Source organism: Aricia agestis, chromosome 2, assembly GCF_905147365.1.
Source record: "Aricia agestis chromosome 2, ilAriAges1.1, whole genome shotgun sequence".
NCBI classification, from domain to species: domain Eukaryota; kingdom Metazoa; phylum Arthropoda; class Insecta; order Lepidoptera; family Lycaenidae; genus Aricia; species Aricia agestis.
The window spans coordinates 7,934,238-7,951,239 of NC_056407.1; the positions used below are offsets into that span (position 1 = coordinate 7,934,238).

Here is a 17,002-nt window from a genome sequence, read left to right on the forward strand (position 1 = left end):
CTCCGAGAGTATTATTTCATACACATTGTAACTCTCCATCTCCCATACACAAACACATTCACACCCACCCACATGCACAGACACACACACACACACACACACACACACACACACACACACACACACACACACACACACACACACACACACACACACACACACACACACACACACATACACACACACACACACACACACACACACACACACACCTTAGAGGAACCATGGATACACTTAGTTTAATTAATTTAAAAAGTACGTGCTTGAAGAGATTCTGATAATGATAATGATAATTTAATATAAATATGATTATTTAATTATAATTAAGCATTCTAGAAATGTTAATTTAGTTCTTTCACCAATTGATGTAAATAATAATTATGATGTACTTACCTTTGTAGATTGATATAGTATTCCAGAGTGGAAGACGCTGGGAGCTGTGTCACAGTTTTCACTAGTACAGCTCCCAACGCTAAAATCACTGATCTCGTATTGAAATTAAATATGCCTTATTTATAAGCTTTTCAATGTATATGATTTGAAATAAATAAACTATTACTATTATGTAATCCGATGTCTAGTCATTAGTCATTAGTCATTCATTACTGATGAAGTGAAGCTTCGTTCAACAATTAACATGGTGATAATATGCGGCGCTTAGTGTAGCCCCTGTGTAACTCCCATTCTAGAAGTGTCGCAAACAGCTCGCGTTTATTTATCTCAGTCCGTTCTAAACATTGGGTGCGTTTGTTTGTCACTGTTCCGTATTTTATTTTTATATGAAATATGAACGATATAGAAAGTCTGATCCCCGAAGATAAGGAAACGAGACTCGTGTTTTTTGTTAATGGAAAAAAGGTAGGTGACCTTTTCCTGTTGGTGTGTTTATTTAATTTTTATTCATTTTATACACGTAGGTATTACTTAACATAACTAGTTTTTGATATGGTGCAACGTAAATATTATTTTGTCGACTGTGTAAGCCGGCGATGGTTCGATTCCAAAATAAATATACAAAATGATAGAGATTGCTTATCTTTAACTAGCAATGCTAAGAGCACTGTGCTCTACAAGGGATAATAACTTTACTTAAATAAGGAGATATTCATTGTTAATAATTTGTTCTTGAGATATCATTAAGTAGATATATATTTTCTGGAAAACAATAAAATATATTGTATACTGAAAAAGTCTCGCCTAGACGGATTAACTAAGTTGGCGCCAGCCGCGGCACTCGAAATTAAAAGGGTATCTAAAGCTATCGTCACACTTAGGCTGCGTCCCCATCAGACACGGCACGGCGCCGCCACCGTGTTACGGCACGACGCCGCCACCGTGATACGGTACGGCGCCGCACCGTGACACGGTGCCGTGTACGGTGCACCGCGCGCCCCTATTCTGGTGAAACTTCCGAACAAAATTTGTGTCCAAACTTAAACGAGGCATAATATGAAAATACATATCAAATTCGCGTAATGCAAATATTGTCATGTATACCGAGGAAATTTTATCTATAATAAATAATAGATAAAATTTCCTTGGTTTCTTTCTAACCGACTTCAAAAAATATTTAATGATTATTTTTCAATCTTCGTCTTAGTAACAACAAGAGAATAACTTTTTCGCGATCCATATCCATTATCCAGACAAGCACTCTCGTTCGAGCGCAAATATCGACTGAATAGGGACGCACCGTACGCGGCACCGTGACACGGTGCGGCGCCGTACCGTATCACGGTGGCGGCGTCGTGCCGTAACACGGTGCCGGCGCCGCGCCGTGTCTGATGGGGACAGAGCCTTAGACCGTACTATATTATACTTGGTGGCATCAATACTATGAAGAATATGTTCAATGAATATCATTATATTAAGGTTTCTAACCTTCTAAGTAAAAAATCCTTTAAGCTATATAGCCCAGTTGCAGTATAGGGTCCGTTGCCTTATCACAATAATTCATATTATGCAATGGCTTTTAGGGAATGGTTCATAGCGCCTATGTCCTTTAAAAGGTCTTCTATATTCATTATTCATACAAAGAACATTTTATTAGCTTGGCGCAATAAAAGTATAAATCATCCAATAAGTCTAAGGGACCATCCATAAAGTAGGTACGTCACACGATTTTCATCATTTTGAGACTCCCCCTCCCCCCTTGTCACAACTCACAGGTGGTCATATATTTTGTGAGCTAAGGTGACGTCACAAATTTACATTTTTTTTTCCTAATTATCATTTTACCATCTTTTCCAAATTACTTGGGGTCCGTCATCCTGGTGCGGTGTAGATTGTTGTTGTGGAAAGTTTTGTATCACAAAAGTTGCTATTTGGTTGGATCGAGGGGTCATTGTGTTTTTAACACTAACAGCTACTAAACTAACAATCACTAAGAAAAAAATTAATTACAAAAGTCATTAGATAAAACTGATAATTTATCTATTAAGTACTTGTACCTACTCCTTGAACTCAAAAGTGATTATAATTTTGTTATCACAATGTTATATATCTGCTACAATAAACAAGAAGATTTTACATTGTAGGTGATAATAAATTATTGTAATAATTTATTATTAATATTATCAACTAATTAATTATTACTATCCACTGTAGAGTACGCTACTTGGACAAAAGGAATAAAAAGTAGCAATAATTTCGTTAATTCAACACCGCGTATATTATAATTATTTAGGTAAGTAAGTTCACGGGGAGAAAATACTTGCCTTTACAACATAATACAAAAGTGTATTATAAACACTTCAGGTGATAGAACCGAGCCCTGACCCATTATGGACGCTGCTGTGGTACCTGCGCAAGAGACTGTTGCTGACCGGCACCAAGTACGGCTGCGGGGAGGGCGGCTGCGGCGCCTGCACCGTCATGCTGTCACAGTACAGGAAACACGAAGATCGTGTCAAGTATCCTTTGTTGTAACAATCTCCTAGAAGGTATAAGGCAGGCTATTTATAAGCTCTTATCTATGGATATGGATAAGATATCTATGGACGCTTCACACCACGTCAGTCTGACCCGTGCGGGCCGTGCTAAGTACCCGAAGGACTTGTGTTACAGGTACCAGATAACGGAAATATATTTAACACTTTAAAATTTTTATTATATGATACACATGATATTATTTAATACACATCCATGACCCAAGAACATTGAAAACTTTTTGTTCCGTCGGCGGGATTCGAACCCGCAACTCCGGCATGAGCACTGACCACGCGCTCAACCACTGCGCCACAGATGTCGTCATAATAATTATATTCGTCGTTATAAACCTTCGTTGTCAATACAACGATTTCTTTAAAAAATAAATTATTAAAACGTTATCTAATCGATACCAAAAAGACAAATTTGAAAATTTTGATAATTATTTTCTTTGACTTGATTTAATCAGGCACATCGCAGTAAACGCATGCTTGACTCCTTTATCGGCTGTGCACGGACTGGCAGTGACTACTGTTGAAGGTATTGGATCGACCGCGGAGAAGTTGCATCCTGTCCAAGAGAGAATAGCAAAATCACACGGATCACAGTGCGGATTTTGTACGCCAGGCATAGTTATGTCCATGTACACGCTGCTGAGAAATAAAACAAGCATTAAATACGAAGACATCGAAACTGCCTTACAAGGAAATCTCTGCAGATGCACAGGATATAGACCTATCATAGAGGGTTTCAAAACATTTATTGAACCCTGGGAAGCAAAGTATAGTCCTGTTGATCAGGTTGCATCGTGTGGAATGGGAAAAGATTGCTGTCGTAACAAAAATAATGATATAAACTCGGACGAGAAACTGTTTAATACTACAGAGTTCAAGCCCTATGATCCTACCCAAGAACCTATATTTCCACCAGAATTAAAATTGTCCGATGAATACAATTCAAACTACTTATTTTACAGAGGAGAAGAAAACGTGTGGTTAAGACCCCGTAGCCTCGAAGAACTCTTAAAGATAAAAGAAAAATTCCCATTTAGTAAAATTGTAGTCGGTAATACCGAAATAGGGGTAGAAGTCAAATTTAAAAGAAAGGTTTATCCCATTTTGATTTCTCCACTAATGGTGCCGGAACTAAATGTATTGCAAGTGGTAGATAAGGGAATTCAAATCGGCGGTGCGATCACACTTACAGAGTTGAATAGCTTTTTACAACATTTTATTGAAAAAAATAACGAGAAAGCTGGTATTTTGGACTCGGTTAGTGATATGTTACATTATTTTGCCGGCCAACAAGTACGGAATGTAGCATCGCTTGTAGGAAACATAATAACATCTAGTCCCATATCAGATATAAATCCAATACTATTGGCGTCTTCAGCAACCATTTGTGTATCTAGTTCAAGAAACGGTTTAAGGAAAATAACTATAGACGATAATTTTTTTACTGGCTATAGGAAAGTTAATATTGCCGATAATGAAGTAGTTTTATACGTCGAGATCCCATTTACAGATAAACTCCAGTTTTTCAAAGCGTATAAGCAGGCTAAACGCAATGATGATGACATTTCAATAGTAACTGCAGCCTTTAATGTTAAATTCACTGATGCTTATAACGTTTGTGAAGCACAAATTTGCTATGGAGGTATGGGACCGACGACTATTTGTGCCTCCAAATCGTCAAATTTGATAAAAGGTCAGCATTGGAATGATGCTATGTTACAAAAAGTATTTGAGTCTCTTACACAAGAATTACAACTCAATAACTCTGCACCAGGAGGTATGGCTGCGTATAGAAAATCACTGTGCCTCAGTTTATTTTTCAGATTTTATATGTTTGTTTTAAGCAAGCTGCAATACAATGGTTACTGTATAGATAATAAAGATGCATTAGGAGCATATTGCATACCTAGCGCGGAGCCAGAAAGCTCCCAATGTTTTGAAATCAAAAACAATAGGAAAAGCGATTTTGATACGATTGGGAAACCTATTGTGCATATGTCAGCGCTGAAACAAGCCACTGGAGAAGCAATTTATTGCGATGATATTCAGCCTACTCAAGGAGAGTTGTATTTATGTTTAGTTAAAAGCACAGAGAGCTATGCAAGAATAATTTCTATGGATTCATCTAAAGCTCTGTCACTGCCAGGAGTAGTAGCTTTCTTATCAGCAGATGATTTACCCGGACAAAGGAATAAAATGGGAGCTATTGAACAAGATGAAGATATCTTTGCTAGGAATGTCGTGACAAGTCAGTCTTGCATTGTCGGTGCTGTTGTAGCTACATCAGAAAATATAGCACGCAAAGCAAGAGATGCGATTGTAGTGAATTATGAAAAATTACATCCAGTTGTTGTTAGCATTGAGGATGCAATTTACAATAAATCTTACTTTCCCGGCTATCCAAAAACGCTAAACAAAGGTAATGTCGATGATGCATTTTCTAAATGTACCAAAACAACAGAAGGAATTATACGAAATGGAGCGCAAGAACATTTTTACTTAGAAACAATGTCTGCGATTGCCGTTCGAAAAGAAGATGATTTGGAAATTGTATGTTCGTCACAGGATCCTGCAGAAGTATCTGTAAGTATGTTCTTAAGTTGCCTCTTCACAATGAACCATACTGGACGGCTATTATCCATGGCCATTGTGTAGACGGTACTGGCGTATGATGGCACTTTTTCCAGGCGCGGCGCGCAATGGCGTGGCCTGCAGCGGGCCATCGTGATTCGTGAGCCATTGTATACAGCCAGTACACAATGGCTCTTTGCATTTTATTCATACATTAGAAAGTCATAATTTCTAATTAATCATAATTTACGTTTCAGATATTGGTGTCAAAAGCACTGGGCATCCCAAATAATAAAGTTGTAACTACAGTTAAAAGAATCGGAGGAGGTTTTGGTGGCAAGGAAACGAGGGCTAATGTACTGGCTGTTCCTGTCGCTGTAGCAGCATATAAATTAAAGAAACCTATTAGGGCCGTATTTGATAGAGATGAAGATATGCAAATTACTGGATACAGACATCCTTGCCTTATAAAGTACAAGGTTGCCTTTAACGACGACGGCAAAATCACTGGGATTATCTATGAAATGTATTTTAATGCAGGCAATTATATGGACATCTCGCCATCGGTAAAAATTATGCATAATATATACTTGGTTATTTAATATTTATTAAAAAATAGTTATATATATGGCTAGTTATTTACTAATGTAACTTTTGATTTCAGATGGTTTCGCGAGCTATTTTTCACGTGGATAACTGTTATTTTGTCCCAAATATACAAGTCAACGCATATCTCTGCAAAACCAATACCCCATCTAATACCGCATTCAGAGGATTTGGTGCCCCTCAAGCTATGTTGGCCGCAGAAGTAGTAGTACGAGATGTGGCTGCAAAGCTCAACAAACCATATGAGAACTTGATTGAGATGAATTTGTACCGAGAAGGAGATTTGACTCATTTCAACCAAAAACTCGTCCATTGTTCTCTATCGCGTTGTTGGAACGAATGTATTGAGACATCAAATTATTGGGAACGCAAGAAGCATGTTGAAGAGTTTAATAGGTTTGTAATTTATCTGTCGACTTTTTAACACTAGTGTTATACTTATATTTAAATAAAAATTGCTTTTAATAAAATACAACAGCAGGAAAAAACAGGGTTCAATAAATAAATTTTTGATTACAGGCTAAACAGGTGGAAGAAGAAAGGAATCAGTCTTGTTCCAACTAAATATGGCATATCTTTTGGTGCTGACTTCTTCATGCAAGCAGGTGCACTATTGCACATCTATAGAGATGGATCCGTTCTTTTGTCTATTGGCGGAATCGAGATGGGTCAGGGACTGTTTACGAAAATGATTCAAGTGGCATCTAAAGCCCTGGACGTGGATATATCCAAAGTCCATATAAGCGAGATGGCAACAGACAAGGTTCCGAACAGTTCACCGACAGCTGCAAGTATGAGTTCCGATTTGTACGGAATGGCTGTGTTGAACGCTTGCGAAAAATTAAACGAAAGACTTAAGCCAATCAAGGAGATGAATCCGAATTGGTCATGGGAGGAGTGGATTTCTAGCGCATATTTCGACCGCATCGCTTTGTCAGCTACAGGGTTTTATTCTGCCCAAAAAGTGGATTACAACGCAGAAACGAATTCCGGCACGCTATACGAGTATTTTACTTATGGTGTTGCGTGCTCCGAGGTCATAATCGACTGCCTCACCGGAGATCATCAGGTTCTTAGGACAGATATCGTGATGGACCTAGGAGACAGTCTCAACCCGGCCATCGATATCGGTCAGATCGAGGGAGCATTTGTCCAGGGCTATGGATTTTACACGATGGAGGAAATGCTGGTGTCACCGTCCGGAGAGATTTTGTCAAAGGGCCCAGGAGCGTACAAGATACCTAGCTTGTCGGATATACCGAAGCAATTTAACGTGTCGCTATTGAAAGGAGCTCCGAACCCACGAGCTGTGTACTCGTCAAAGGTACTTATTGTTTGCAAATATAATTTTAAAAGAATCGATACATTCATATTAGTCAATACAAATTTTATAAAAGCAAAAATGTGTATCTCTCAGTCTCTCTATCTGTTATCTCTTCACACCAAAACCGCTGAATCGATTTTGACGAAATTAGGTATGGAAAATGGAAATACTATATGTATTATGTATTAGTCCCGGGAAATGACTTATCATAGTTTTTAAATCGGAAATGTACGGTAACGAATTTGAGCGCAAAAAAGTTGCGAACATCATCTATTAACTTTGGTGATACATTTCAGGCAGTAGGTGAGCCCCCACTGTTTCTGTCTGCGTCGGTGTTGTTCGCCATCAAGGAAGCTATCAAGAGTGCTCGTGTAGATGCGGGGGTGACGCCGGATTTCACACTCTCAGCGCCAGCTACCTGCGCCCGTATTAGGATGGCTTGCGTCGATTTTATTACACAGCAGGTAAAAATTATATCAATTTGGAATTTTTATTTATAAGCCCATTGATACTTAACTTAATAAAACAATGAACGTAACTGCATTCTTAATTTTATAATGTGGTGACTTAACATATACAGGGTGTAACAAAAATAAGTGATAATACTTTAGGGTGTGTATGTGTTCCTTATAGAGAGTTAAGTGTGAAAGTAGCAGCACTGAAAGACCAAAATTTTTTTTCACTTTTGTATGGGGAAACTCGAGACGCTCGGGCCCTTGCCCATACAAAAGTAAAAAAAGAAATTGGTCTTTCAGCGTTGCTACTTTCACAGTGAACTCTATATAAGGAACACATACACACCCTAAAATATTATCACTTATTTTTGTTACACCCTGTAGACTTTCTTAGATATAGAAGTAATATTTAACCACTGACCTTTAACTAACCATTAGTATAACTGTTGAATGGTTTCAACAATTTTTAATTTAGTAGGTACTAAAATGAAATGCTGTAAGGATCCTTTTCTACTTTCAGGTTGAGCCTACTATCAAGAACGACGGGAAACCTTGGAATATAGAATTGTAGTAGGCTGTAGCAATACTTGTATCTACTAAGACTTCATTGTCTCTCCGTCTGTCTGTCTCCAGGCTGTATCTCAAGAACCGCTATAGTTCTGAAATTTTCATAGATTGTGTTATGTGTGTGTTGCCGCTATAACAACAAATACTGAAAACAAAATAAAATTAATATTTAAGGGGGTAAAAATTAATAATTAATATTTTTTATCACAACTTTTGGCCTATTTTTCTCTAAAACGGTACGGAACCCTTCGAGCGCGAGTCCGACTCGCACTTGGCCGATTTTATATTATGTAGCTATGAATAGAGGTTTACTAGTTATTACGCGTACATCCTTATAAAGTCAATATCATATCTCCGTTTTACTAAAACTAAAATTACAAGTACAACAGTTTGTAGTCTAAAACATTGTAAAATATAAAATAAAAAAAAAAAAGATTTTGAGAATAAAAATACGTAGAACCTAAAAAAATAGTTTTAATTTAAACCTTGTTTTATTTCTTTTCAGCTTTTTAATGTTTTTTTTTTAAATAGGTAGGTACCTACTTACCTATGAATACCATGTTGTAACTTACTAAATAAAGTCAAGTTAACACGCGTAGGGTAATCTAAATTATAACTATACCAATATTTTTCCAATCGCGAGGAACTCTAAAAATAAACTCATAACTGTCACAGCACAAGAACGCTCGAATGATAACACTAGGATATATTTTATTGTACGTAACATCTTGGACATAGCACACTCGATAGTCGCTCAGTCTCGTTTCCAACAGCGCGCGGAGCGTATGTCAGTTATACGACTGTTGATAACATTACTGTTGCTAGCCTGTTGAGTGATGGGATTACTAAACGCCGACCAGAGGGCCGGGGAAGCCAGCACCGAATTGATCTTCTTTGTTAACGGGAAGAAGGTAAGGTATATTGATAATAATCTTTGTATGACTATCTTATAATTATAATAAAATTTGAATGCGGAGTAGAGAACACGTTCTATAATCACGTATGTACACTACTCTCAACATTTTTACGTATTTTATCTTTCCTCCTAAAGTTACAATTTTTAATTAAAATAAATTAACATAATTAGTGTGGTCTGTGGAGTATGGTAAACACGTTTCGCATTATTCATGTTGTTGATGCGTTCTTAAATACAGAAAGTTTGGGAACCACTCGCTATTAATTTTGCGATATTTGTAATGGACTCAAATTGTTTGTTAGCATTATCTTTATTATCTTTGTCTATTTAACTTTATGATTACGTTATCATCGCGATGTTTGCTCCAACAGAAACAAGTAGATACATATTAAAGATGAAGGGAGTAACCAAATCTTTAATTCTGCAGTTAGGATAAAGATCATAATTAAAGTACTTATGAAAAGTATAACAATTAGCAATTTTACACACAATTACTCTTAAGCCTTCAACTCCAGTGGACACTGACCTATGAACCTAAAGGTTATGTTTAATTTAAGCCTGGAAGCCATATAGGTTGGAAAAATTTAATCCGGTTAGGCAAAATGCTATAATATTTTCCAACCTATCGAAAACTAGATTTATTTAGGTCATTTAGTATTTGCGAGTCCATCTTACACTACTATTATGTACTAAGTACGTTAATTGGAGTATACTTAAGTACAATATTGTAGTTAGTTACATCTTTAATGCTAGGCTTTAATTTAGGTCACAAGCACATAGAGTGGGTACTAAATTAATGTTTTCTGTACCTACCTAATGATGCATAGTTACCTATTATTATAGTTTGTGTTTATTAGCCCATTCGTACCTTAAGCCAAGGGCAAATAAGGTAATATGTAGTTAACCTACGCTTTTAATTTAAAATTTAATGTTATATTTTAGAATCGATATCCGAGTCATAAGCATTTTACTACCTAACCGATAGGTTAGGAATGATAATTCCTAAATGCTGTTGGAATACAATAATCAAATCAAAAATTTGTTTAAAATAAATTGATTAACGACAATGATCCTGTAAAAAAACTACAGATAAGATGGTTATATTTTGTTCTCTGGTACATATATGTAAAAGCTAATAACCGTGTCTATAATTATTAGACCACCACACTTGAGAGATGACTATTAATCAATACTAAACTGTAATTAAAATAATATGAAGACTTTCACAGTTGTATGGGGCTAATGTCAAAATATTTATTTAGAACTTACAGTTACGTAAATAATATTCGTCTGGAAGTGTGGCAGTAAAATGTGTTATCTAACTTGCCTATAATATACATACCGATATTTCATCATTCGCAACAACATTGACGATAATAATGTTTATAATTACCTACGTCTTGATGTCGAGTGACCCTTTGATAAGTGACGTTCGCCCCTTACCACTAATCGACTCATTCTTCGCAGTTGATATATTCTATTACAAAAATAAGCTATCAATTTAATAGATTAGAATATTATTAAAGGTAAGAATCTTCAAAGGCACTTTAGAATTTGTAAAACAATGGACCAACTTAGTAACAACACGGTTTGTCACCACGTTAATTTGCGAAAAAATCCAAAGAAGTTTTATTTAGATTTGTTGTTGTTATCAAAATTGTCTGACATTACGTACATCTATACATATAAATAAAATTTGAGTGTCTGTTTGTAATTTTAAAATAACCGTTTTTAACTACATGCATATGAATATTTAGACGGTACTTACACCAAAATATCAATTTTTAAAATTTTTGTCTGTCTGTATGTCTGTCTGTTTGTTCCGGCTAATCTCCGAAATGGCTGGACCGATTTTGACGGGACTTTTATTGGCAGATAGCTGATGTAATAAGGAGTAACTTAGGCTACTTTTTAACCGACTTCCAAAAAGGAGGAGGACATATTTTTACTTTTTTATTTTTACCTATGTATTTTACATTTTGTTGACGCGGACGAAGTCGCGGGTAACAGCTAGTATCCAATGAACATACTACATACAAAATGATACACCTCACACCAGCAAAGCAAGTTTGTGGGGTCATTGATACCTTGAGCGGTGTCAATGCAATGGGATCTCAGTGAAGGTTAATTTGTCGTTTATCACGTCGCATACCTACATTTTAATCTATCCATATATATGGTTAGTTTCCATAAATTGCTATCTGTATTCTAGTAAATGTTTTTATTCAATACCTTATCGTGCAGAATGCAGTTTATGATTGTGAATTTATTTCCCGTTTACTGACAAGGAGTTTGAACACTTTGATAGTAAGAAATGTTTTATTGACATTTCAGGTCGTTGAACCCCATCCCGATCCAGAGTGGACGTTGCTGTGGTATCTCCGGAGGAAGCTGCGGCTGACGGGAACGAAGTTGGGCTGTGCCGAGGGCGGCTGCGGCGCTTGCACTGTCATGGTGTCCAAATACAACAGAAAAGAGAAGAGAATTATGTATCCTTTAAAAAAAACTGATTTCATAGATTTTTTTATATTTGCTGGTTTTTAAGGTAGTTATTTGTTATTTAATATTTATTTGTTTTGAAATTCGAAATCATGAAATAATAATTTTCCTTAAATTGATAACAGTCACTTAGCAGTAAACGCGTGTCTTGCTCCAGTATGCGCCATGCACGGTTTGGCTGTAACTACAATCGAGGGAATAGGCACAACTAAAACGAAACTTCACCCAGTTCAAGAACGTCTGGCTAAAGCTCACGGCTCACAATGTGGTTTCTGCACACCCGGCATTGTCATGTCTATGTACAGTTTACTCAGAACTACTCAAAATATTAAATACTCAGACCTAGAAGTGGCATTCCAAGGAAATCTATGTCGGTGTACTGGATATCGAGCCATCATCGAGGGATACAAAACTTTCATCGAAGATTGGGAAGTAAAAAGAGTTGCGAATGGAACTAGTAGTCACAGCAATGGAACTAGCAATGGAAACGGTTGCGCCATGGGAAAGGATTGCTGTAAAAATAAAATTGACGACAGTGAGACAGAATTTATATTTGATAAATCGTCGTTTCTGCCATACGATCCAAGTCAGGAGCCAATTTTTCCACCCGAGTTAAAACTGTACCCAGTATTGGACGAACAATATTTAGTATACGAGGGAAGCAAAACTACATGGTATAGACCGACAGAACTAAGCACGTTACTGAAGTTAAAAGAAAAATACAATGATGCCAAAATAGTCGTTGGTAATAGTGAAGTCGGTGTTGAAGTTAAATTCAAGCATTGCGTGTATCCAGTTATTATAATGCCCAATTTTGTGCCAGAAATGAACACTATAAAAGAAAACGAAACTGGACTCGTTGTCGGTGCATCCGTTACGCTAATGGAAATGGAAAATGTTTTTAAAAGTTACATAGATTTATTGCCAACATACAAAACGAGGACACTAAAAACTATCATCAGCATGTTAAATTGGTTTGCGGGCAAACAAATAAGAAACGTTGCAGCCATCGGCGGGAATATAATGACTGGAAGTCCAATATCCGATTTGAATCCAATTTTGATGTCATTAAAAGTCAAATTAAATCTTATGAGCGAAAAAGATGGTCCACGTTCAGTATTTATGGACGAGACTTTCTTCACCGGGTATAGAAGAAATGTCGTGAAGCCTAATGAAATTTTGCTATCCATCGAAGTACCTTACTCTACTAGATATCAATATTTGAGAGCATACAAACAGGCCAAACGACGCGAGGATGATATTTCAATAGTCACAGCAGCAATAAACGTAGAGTTTGAAAATCACACAAATATAATTAAATATATAAATATAGCTTATGGCGGTATGGCTCCTGTAACTAAAGTTGCTGTCAACACGAGTAAAGCTCTCAAAGGACTAAAATGGGATGAGCGGATGGTCGAAAAAACATATGAATGTTTACTAGAAGAATTTCCTTTGCCTCCTTCAGTTCCAGGAGGAAATGTTCTTTTTAGACGGACTCTAACAATGAGTTTGTTTTTTAAAGCATACTTAGCTATAGCCAAAGATGTTTGCAAAGACTACTTAAACGAGGACTTAATTATTCCATATCATAGCAGCGGTGCTGAGCAATTCCACGGTGGCATGCCAAAGAGTTCTCAGTATTTTGAATTAGTTGGAGACAGACAAGTTAAGAGTGACGCTGTTGGCAGACCTATTACCCATTTCTCAGCAATGAAGCAAGTAACTGGCGAAGCTATATACTGCGACGATATACCAACTGCTGAAGGAGAGCTGTATTTAGCTTTTGTATTGAGCTCGAAAGCACATGCACGAATTGTATCAATTAACGCCGACGAAGCTTTGAAACAACCGGGAGTAGTAGCTTTCTTTTCTGGTAAAGATTTGACTAAAGATCAAAATAGCATAGGACCAATTTTCCACGATGAAGAATTATTCGCTACTGAAAAGGTTATCAGTCAAGGTCAAACAATCGGTGTTATTGTGGCTGAGGATCAACAAACAGCACAAGATGCGGCTAGAAAAGTAAAAATTGAGTACGAAGAATTGCAACCTATTATAGTCACAATAGAAGACGCAATCAAACATAACTCTTTCTATAAACAGTATCCAAAAAGTATAAAGAGAGGAGATCCGGATAAAGCTTTTGAAGATCCCAATAACATTGTAATAGAAGGACAGTGTAGGATGGGAGGGCAAGAACACTTTTATTTGGAAACTCATGCTGCATTTGCAATTCCAAAGAAAGAAGATGACGAATTAGAAATAATTTGTTCCAGTCAACATCCTTCGGAAATTACAGTGAGTATCATTGCACTTTGGCAACAAACAAACATTACATATTACAATAGTAAATGAAGGTTTAAATTTATGATGTGTTTTCTTTTCTAGAAATTAGTAAGCCACATACTGCACGTTCCAATGAACAGGATTGTAACAAAAGTTAAACGAATGGGTGGAGGATTTGGAGGAAAAGAATCTCGTGGAATGTTAATTTCTTTACCTGTAGCCCTAGCTGCACACAAACTTCAAAGACCCGTGCGTTGTATGCTTGATAGAGATGAAGACATGCAAATGACTGGAACCCGACATCCATTTTTAATTAAGTACAAAGTAGCATTTACTAAAGAAGGTAAAATTATGGGAGCACGTGTAAACATTTACAATAACGGCGGATATTCCATCGATCTTTCTGGACCTGTAAGTTATACAAATGACATAATAATATAATGAAGACGTATTTTTTTTAAATAAATCTGTAGTAAATCCTTGGTCAATAAATGTTTCAGGTGGTAGAGAGAGCCATGTTCCATTTCGAAAATGCATACTACATACCACACTGTGAGGTCATTGGTCACATATGCAAGACGAACCTACCATCAAACACTGCTTTCCGTGGATTTGGCGGACCTCAAGGAATGTTTGGTGCTGAAAATATGGCTTGGGATATAGCTAGTAAGCTTGGAAAGACAGCTGAGGAAATAAGTAGAATCAATTTGTACAGAGAGAACTTAACAACGCATTATGGACAATCACTCGTACATTGCACACTACAAAGATGCTGGGATGAATGTGTGGAAAAGAGTAACCTAGCGCAAAGAAGAATTGATATTGAGAACTTTAACAAGTAAGTTGACAATTATAATATTAGGTATAAATATAATATAATACCTCTACATACTATATTTTGCTCTTTTCAGACAGCACCGTTGGCGCAAGAGGGGCATCTACATCGTTCCAACGAAATTCGGTATTGCTTTCACTGAAAAATTACTCAATCAAGCAGGAGCACTGCTTATCATTTACACTGATGGATCTGTGCTCCTCTCTCATGGTGGTACGGAAATGGGTCAAGGCTTGCACACGAAAATGTTGCAAGTCGCTTCACGAGCTCTCGGCGTTGATATATCCAAGATACACATAAGTGAAACTGCAACTGATAAGGTGCCAAATACGTCTGCCACCGCCGCCAGCGCCGGATCAGATCTCAATGGTATGGCTGTCCTCGAAGCTTGTGAAACATTGAACAAAAGATTGCAGCCGTTTAAGGACAAGAATCCCGATGGTAAATGGGAGGATTGGGTCCTACAAGCTTACTTGAACCGAGTCAGCTTATCAGCAACGGGATTCCACGCGACCCCTGACATTGGGTACGACTTTAAAAATAACATAGGAAAGCCATTCAACTACTTCACTTTTGGAGCTGCTTGCACAGAAGTCGAAATCGACTGCTTGAGTGGAGACCATCAAATTCTTAGATCTGACATTGTAATGGATTTGGGTGAAAGTATCAATCCTGCGATTGACATAGGACAAATTGAAGGCGGATTTGTACAGGGATATGGGTTGTTTACAATGGAGGAACTTATTTACTCGCCAACCGGAACGTTATACTCTCGTGGGCCTGGTGCTTACAAAATTCCCGGATTTGGGGATATTCCGCTGGAGTTCAACGTGTCTTTGCTGAAAGGAGCTCCGAACCCAAGAGCAGTTTACTCGTCTAAGGTATGTTTGTTGTACATCCTTACTTATATACTGAATATTATAAATGCGAAAGTGTGTCTTTTTCTGTTACGTCTTCAAGCTTAAACCGCTAAACCGATTCACACGAAATTTGGTAAGAAAATAGTTTGAATCACGGAAAATAAGGATATTTTTTATCCCGGAAAAATGTACGGTCCTCGCACCATAAACGAATTTCTGTGCGACGGAGTTGTGGGCGTCATCTATATAACGCATATATACATTTAATTTGAACATTCCTTGCGAAAAACGCTGATTTAATGACTTGGTAATTTTAACGACCACAATAGTTTTGATATTTGAAATAGCTGAACATGTATTTATTAACCTAAACGCTAATGTTATTTTTTGGTTTTCAGGCGGTTGGAGAGCCTCCCCTATTCCTTGCCAGTTCCGCGTTCTTTGCTATAAAAGAAGCTATAAAGGCAGCGCGTGTCGACGCGGGTGTGCCTTTGGACTTTTATTTGGAGTCTCCTGCCACATCTGCTAGAATACGAATGGCCTGCGAAGATCATATCACTAAGAGAGTAAGTTTCAATTCATATTATTGCGCAAATTGTATAAATGCAGAATTGTTTATTTTTATTTTAAATCGCTGAAACTTTCTTTCTACTGAAATCTTTTGTGTACTCTGGACGGAAGAGGATAATATAGGAACATTTTTATCCCGGAAAAATGTAAGTACGGTTCCTGCACGATGAATTTAGGCACAAAGGAGTTACGGGTGAAATCTAGGTAGAATTTTAAGCATCATTATTAGAAGTCAGTTGATTACAAGGCTACGTATTCATTATTGGAACGAAGTTCCTTATCGCTCGTTGCGAAAGAGGGCTAGACGGAAAAAGTTGTAACGACACTTTTTGACAATAATTTTTTAGCTGGGTGGGGTGGCAGTACTCTTTATTATTGTTTTTTTTATAACTCCATCCTGGTATCCCTTGACACCTCTCAAGTTTTATTATTATAATTATGTTTCAATTGCTTTTTTTATTTTTTTACAGATCCCACGACCAGAGCCAGGAAGTTTTGTGCCATGGAACGTAGTTCCCTAGATTATTTTTTAAGAGTAGATAGATTTATTTTCTGTTTAAATACAATA

At 37.0% G+C, this 17,002-nt stretch overlaps 2 protein-coding genes across 2 annotated transcripts; both read left to right on the forward strand.

The window, feature by feature from the left end:
• The first annotated feature begins 618 nt into the window (after window positions 1-618).
• LOC121739911 (xanthine dehydrogenase-like) lies at window positions 619-8,543 on the forward strand. Its single transcript, XM_042132518.1, has 8 exons — window positions 619-858; window positions 2,758-2,912; window positions 3,398-5,525; window positions 5,771-6,079; window positions 6,178-6,515; window positions 6,639-7,443; window positions 7,740-7,907; window positions 8,419-8,543. Exons 1-8 carry the CDS (start codon window positions 787-789, stop codon window positions 8,467-8,469), a joined length of 4,026 nt encoding a protein of 1,341 aa, XP_041988452.1. The 5' UTR covers window positions 619-786; the 3' UTR covers window positions 8,470-8,543.
• A 635-nt stretch (window positions 8,544-9,178) lies between these two features.
• LOC121740045 (xanthine dehydrogenase) lies at window positions 9,179-16,969 on the forward strand. The gene is made up of 8 exons (XM_042132752.1): window positions 9,179-9,376; window positions 11,716-11,870; window positions 12,006-14,181; window positions 14,272-14,580; window positions 14,670-15,007; window positions 15,081-15,885; window positions 16,263-16,430; window positions 16,905-16,969. Exons 1-8 carry the CDS (start codon window positions 9,302-9,304, stop codon window positions 16,953-16,955), a joined length of 4,077 nt encoding a protein of 1,358 aa, XP_041988686.1. The 5' UTR covers window positions 9,179-9,301; the 3' UTR covers window positions 16,956-16,969.
• Window positions 16,970-17,002: the final 33 nt, after the last annotated feature.

What these genes read in the sequence shown, in the direction of transcription:
- LOC121739911 (XM_042132518.1), top strand. Translation starts at nt 787, where the DNA reads ATGAACGATATAGAAAGTCTGATCCCCGAAGATAAGGAAACGAGACTC. An exon ending in GAGCTGTGTACTCGTCAAAG is followed by an intron (nt 7,444 to 7,739) that starts GTACTTATTGTT and finishes GATACATTTCAG; the next exon opens with GCAGTAGGTGAGCCCCCACT. An exon ending in TCGATTTTATTACACAGCAG is followed by an intron (nt 7,908 to 8,418) that starts GTAAAAATTATA and finishes TTCTACTTTCAG; the next exon opens with GTTGAGCCTACTATCAAGAA.
- LOC121740045 (XM_042132752.1), top strand. Translation starts at nt 9,302, where the DNA reads ATGGGATTACTAAACGCCGACCAGAGGGCCGGGGAAGCCAGCACCGAA. An exon ending in AACATCCTTCGGAAATTACA is followed by an intron (nt 14,182 to 14,271) that starts GTGAGTATCATT and finishes TTTCTTTTCTAG; the next exon opens with AAATTAGTAAGCCACATACT. An exon ending in AAGATCATATCACTAAGAGA is followed by an intron (nt 16,431 to 16,904) that starts GTAAGTTTCAAT and finishes ATTTTTTTACAG; the next exon opens with ATCCCACGACCAGAGCCAGG.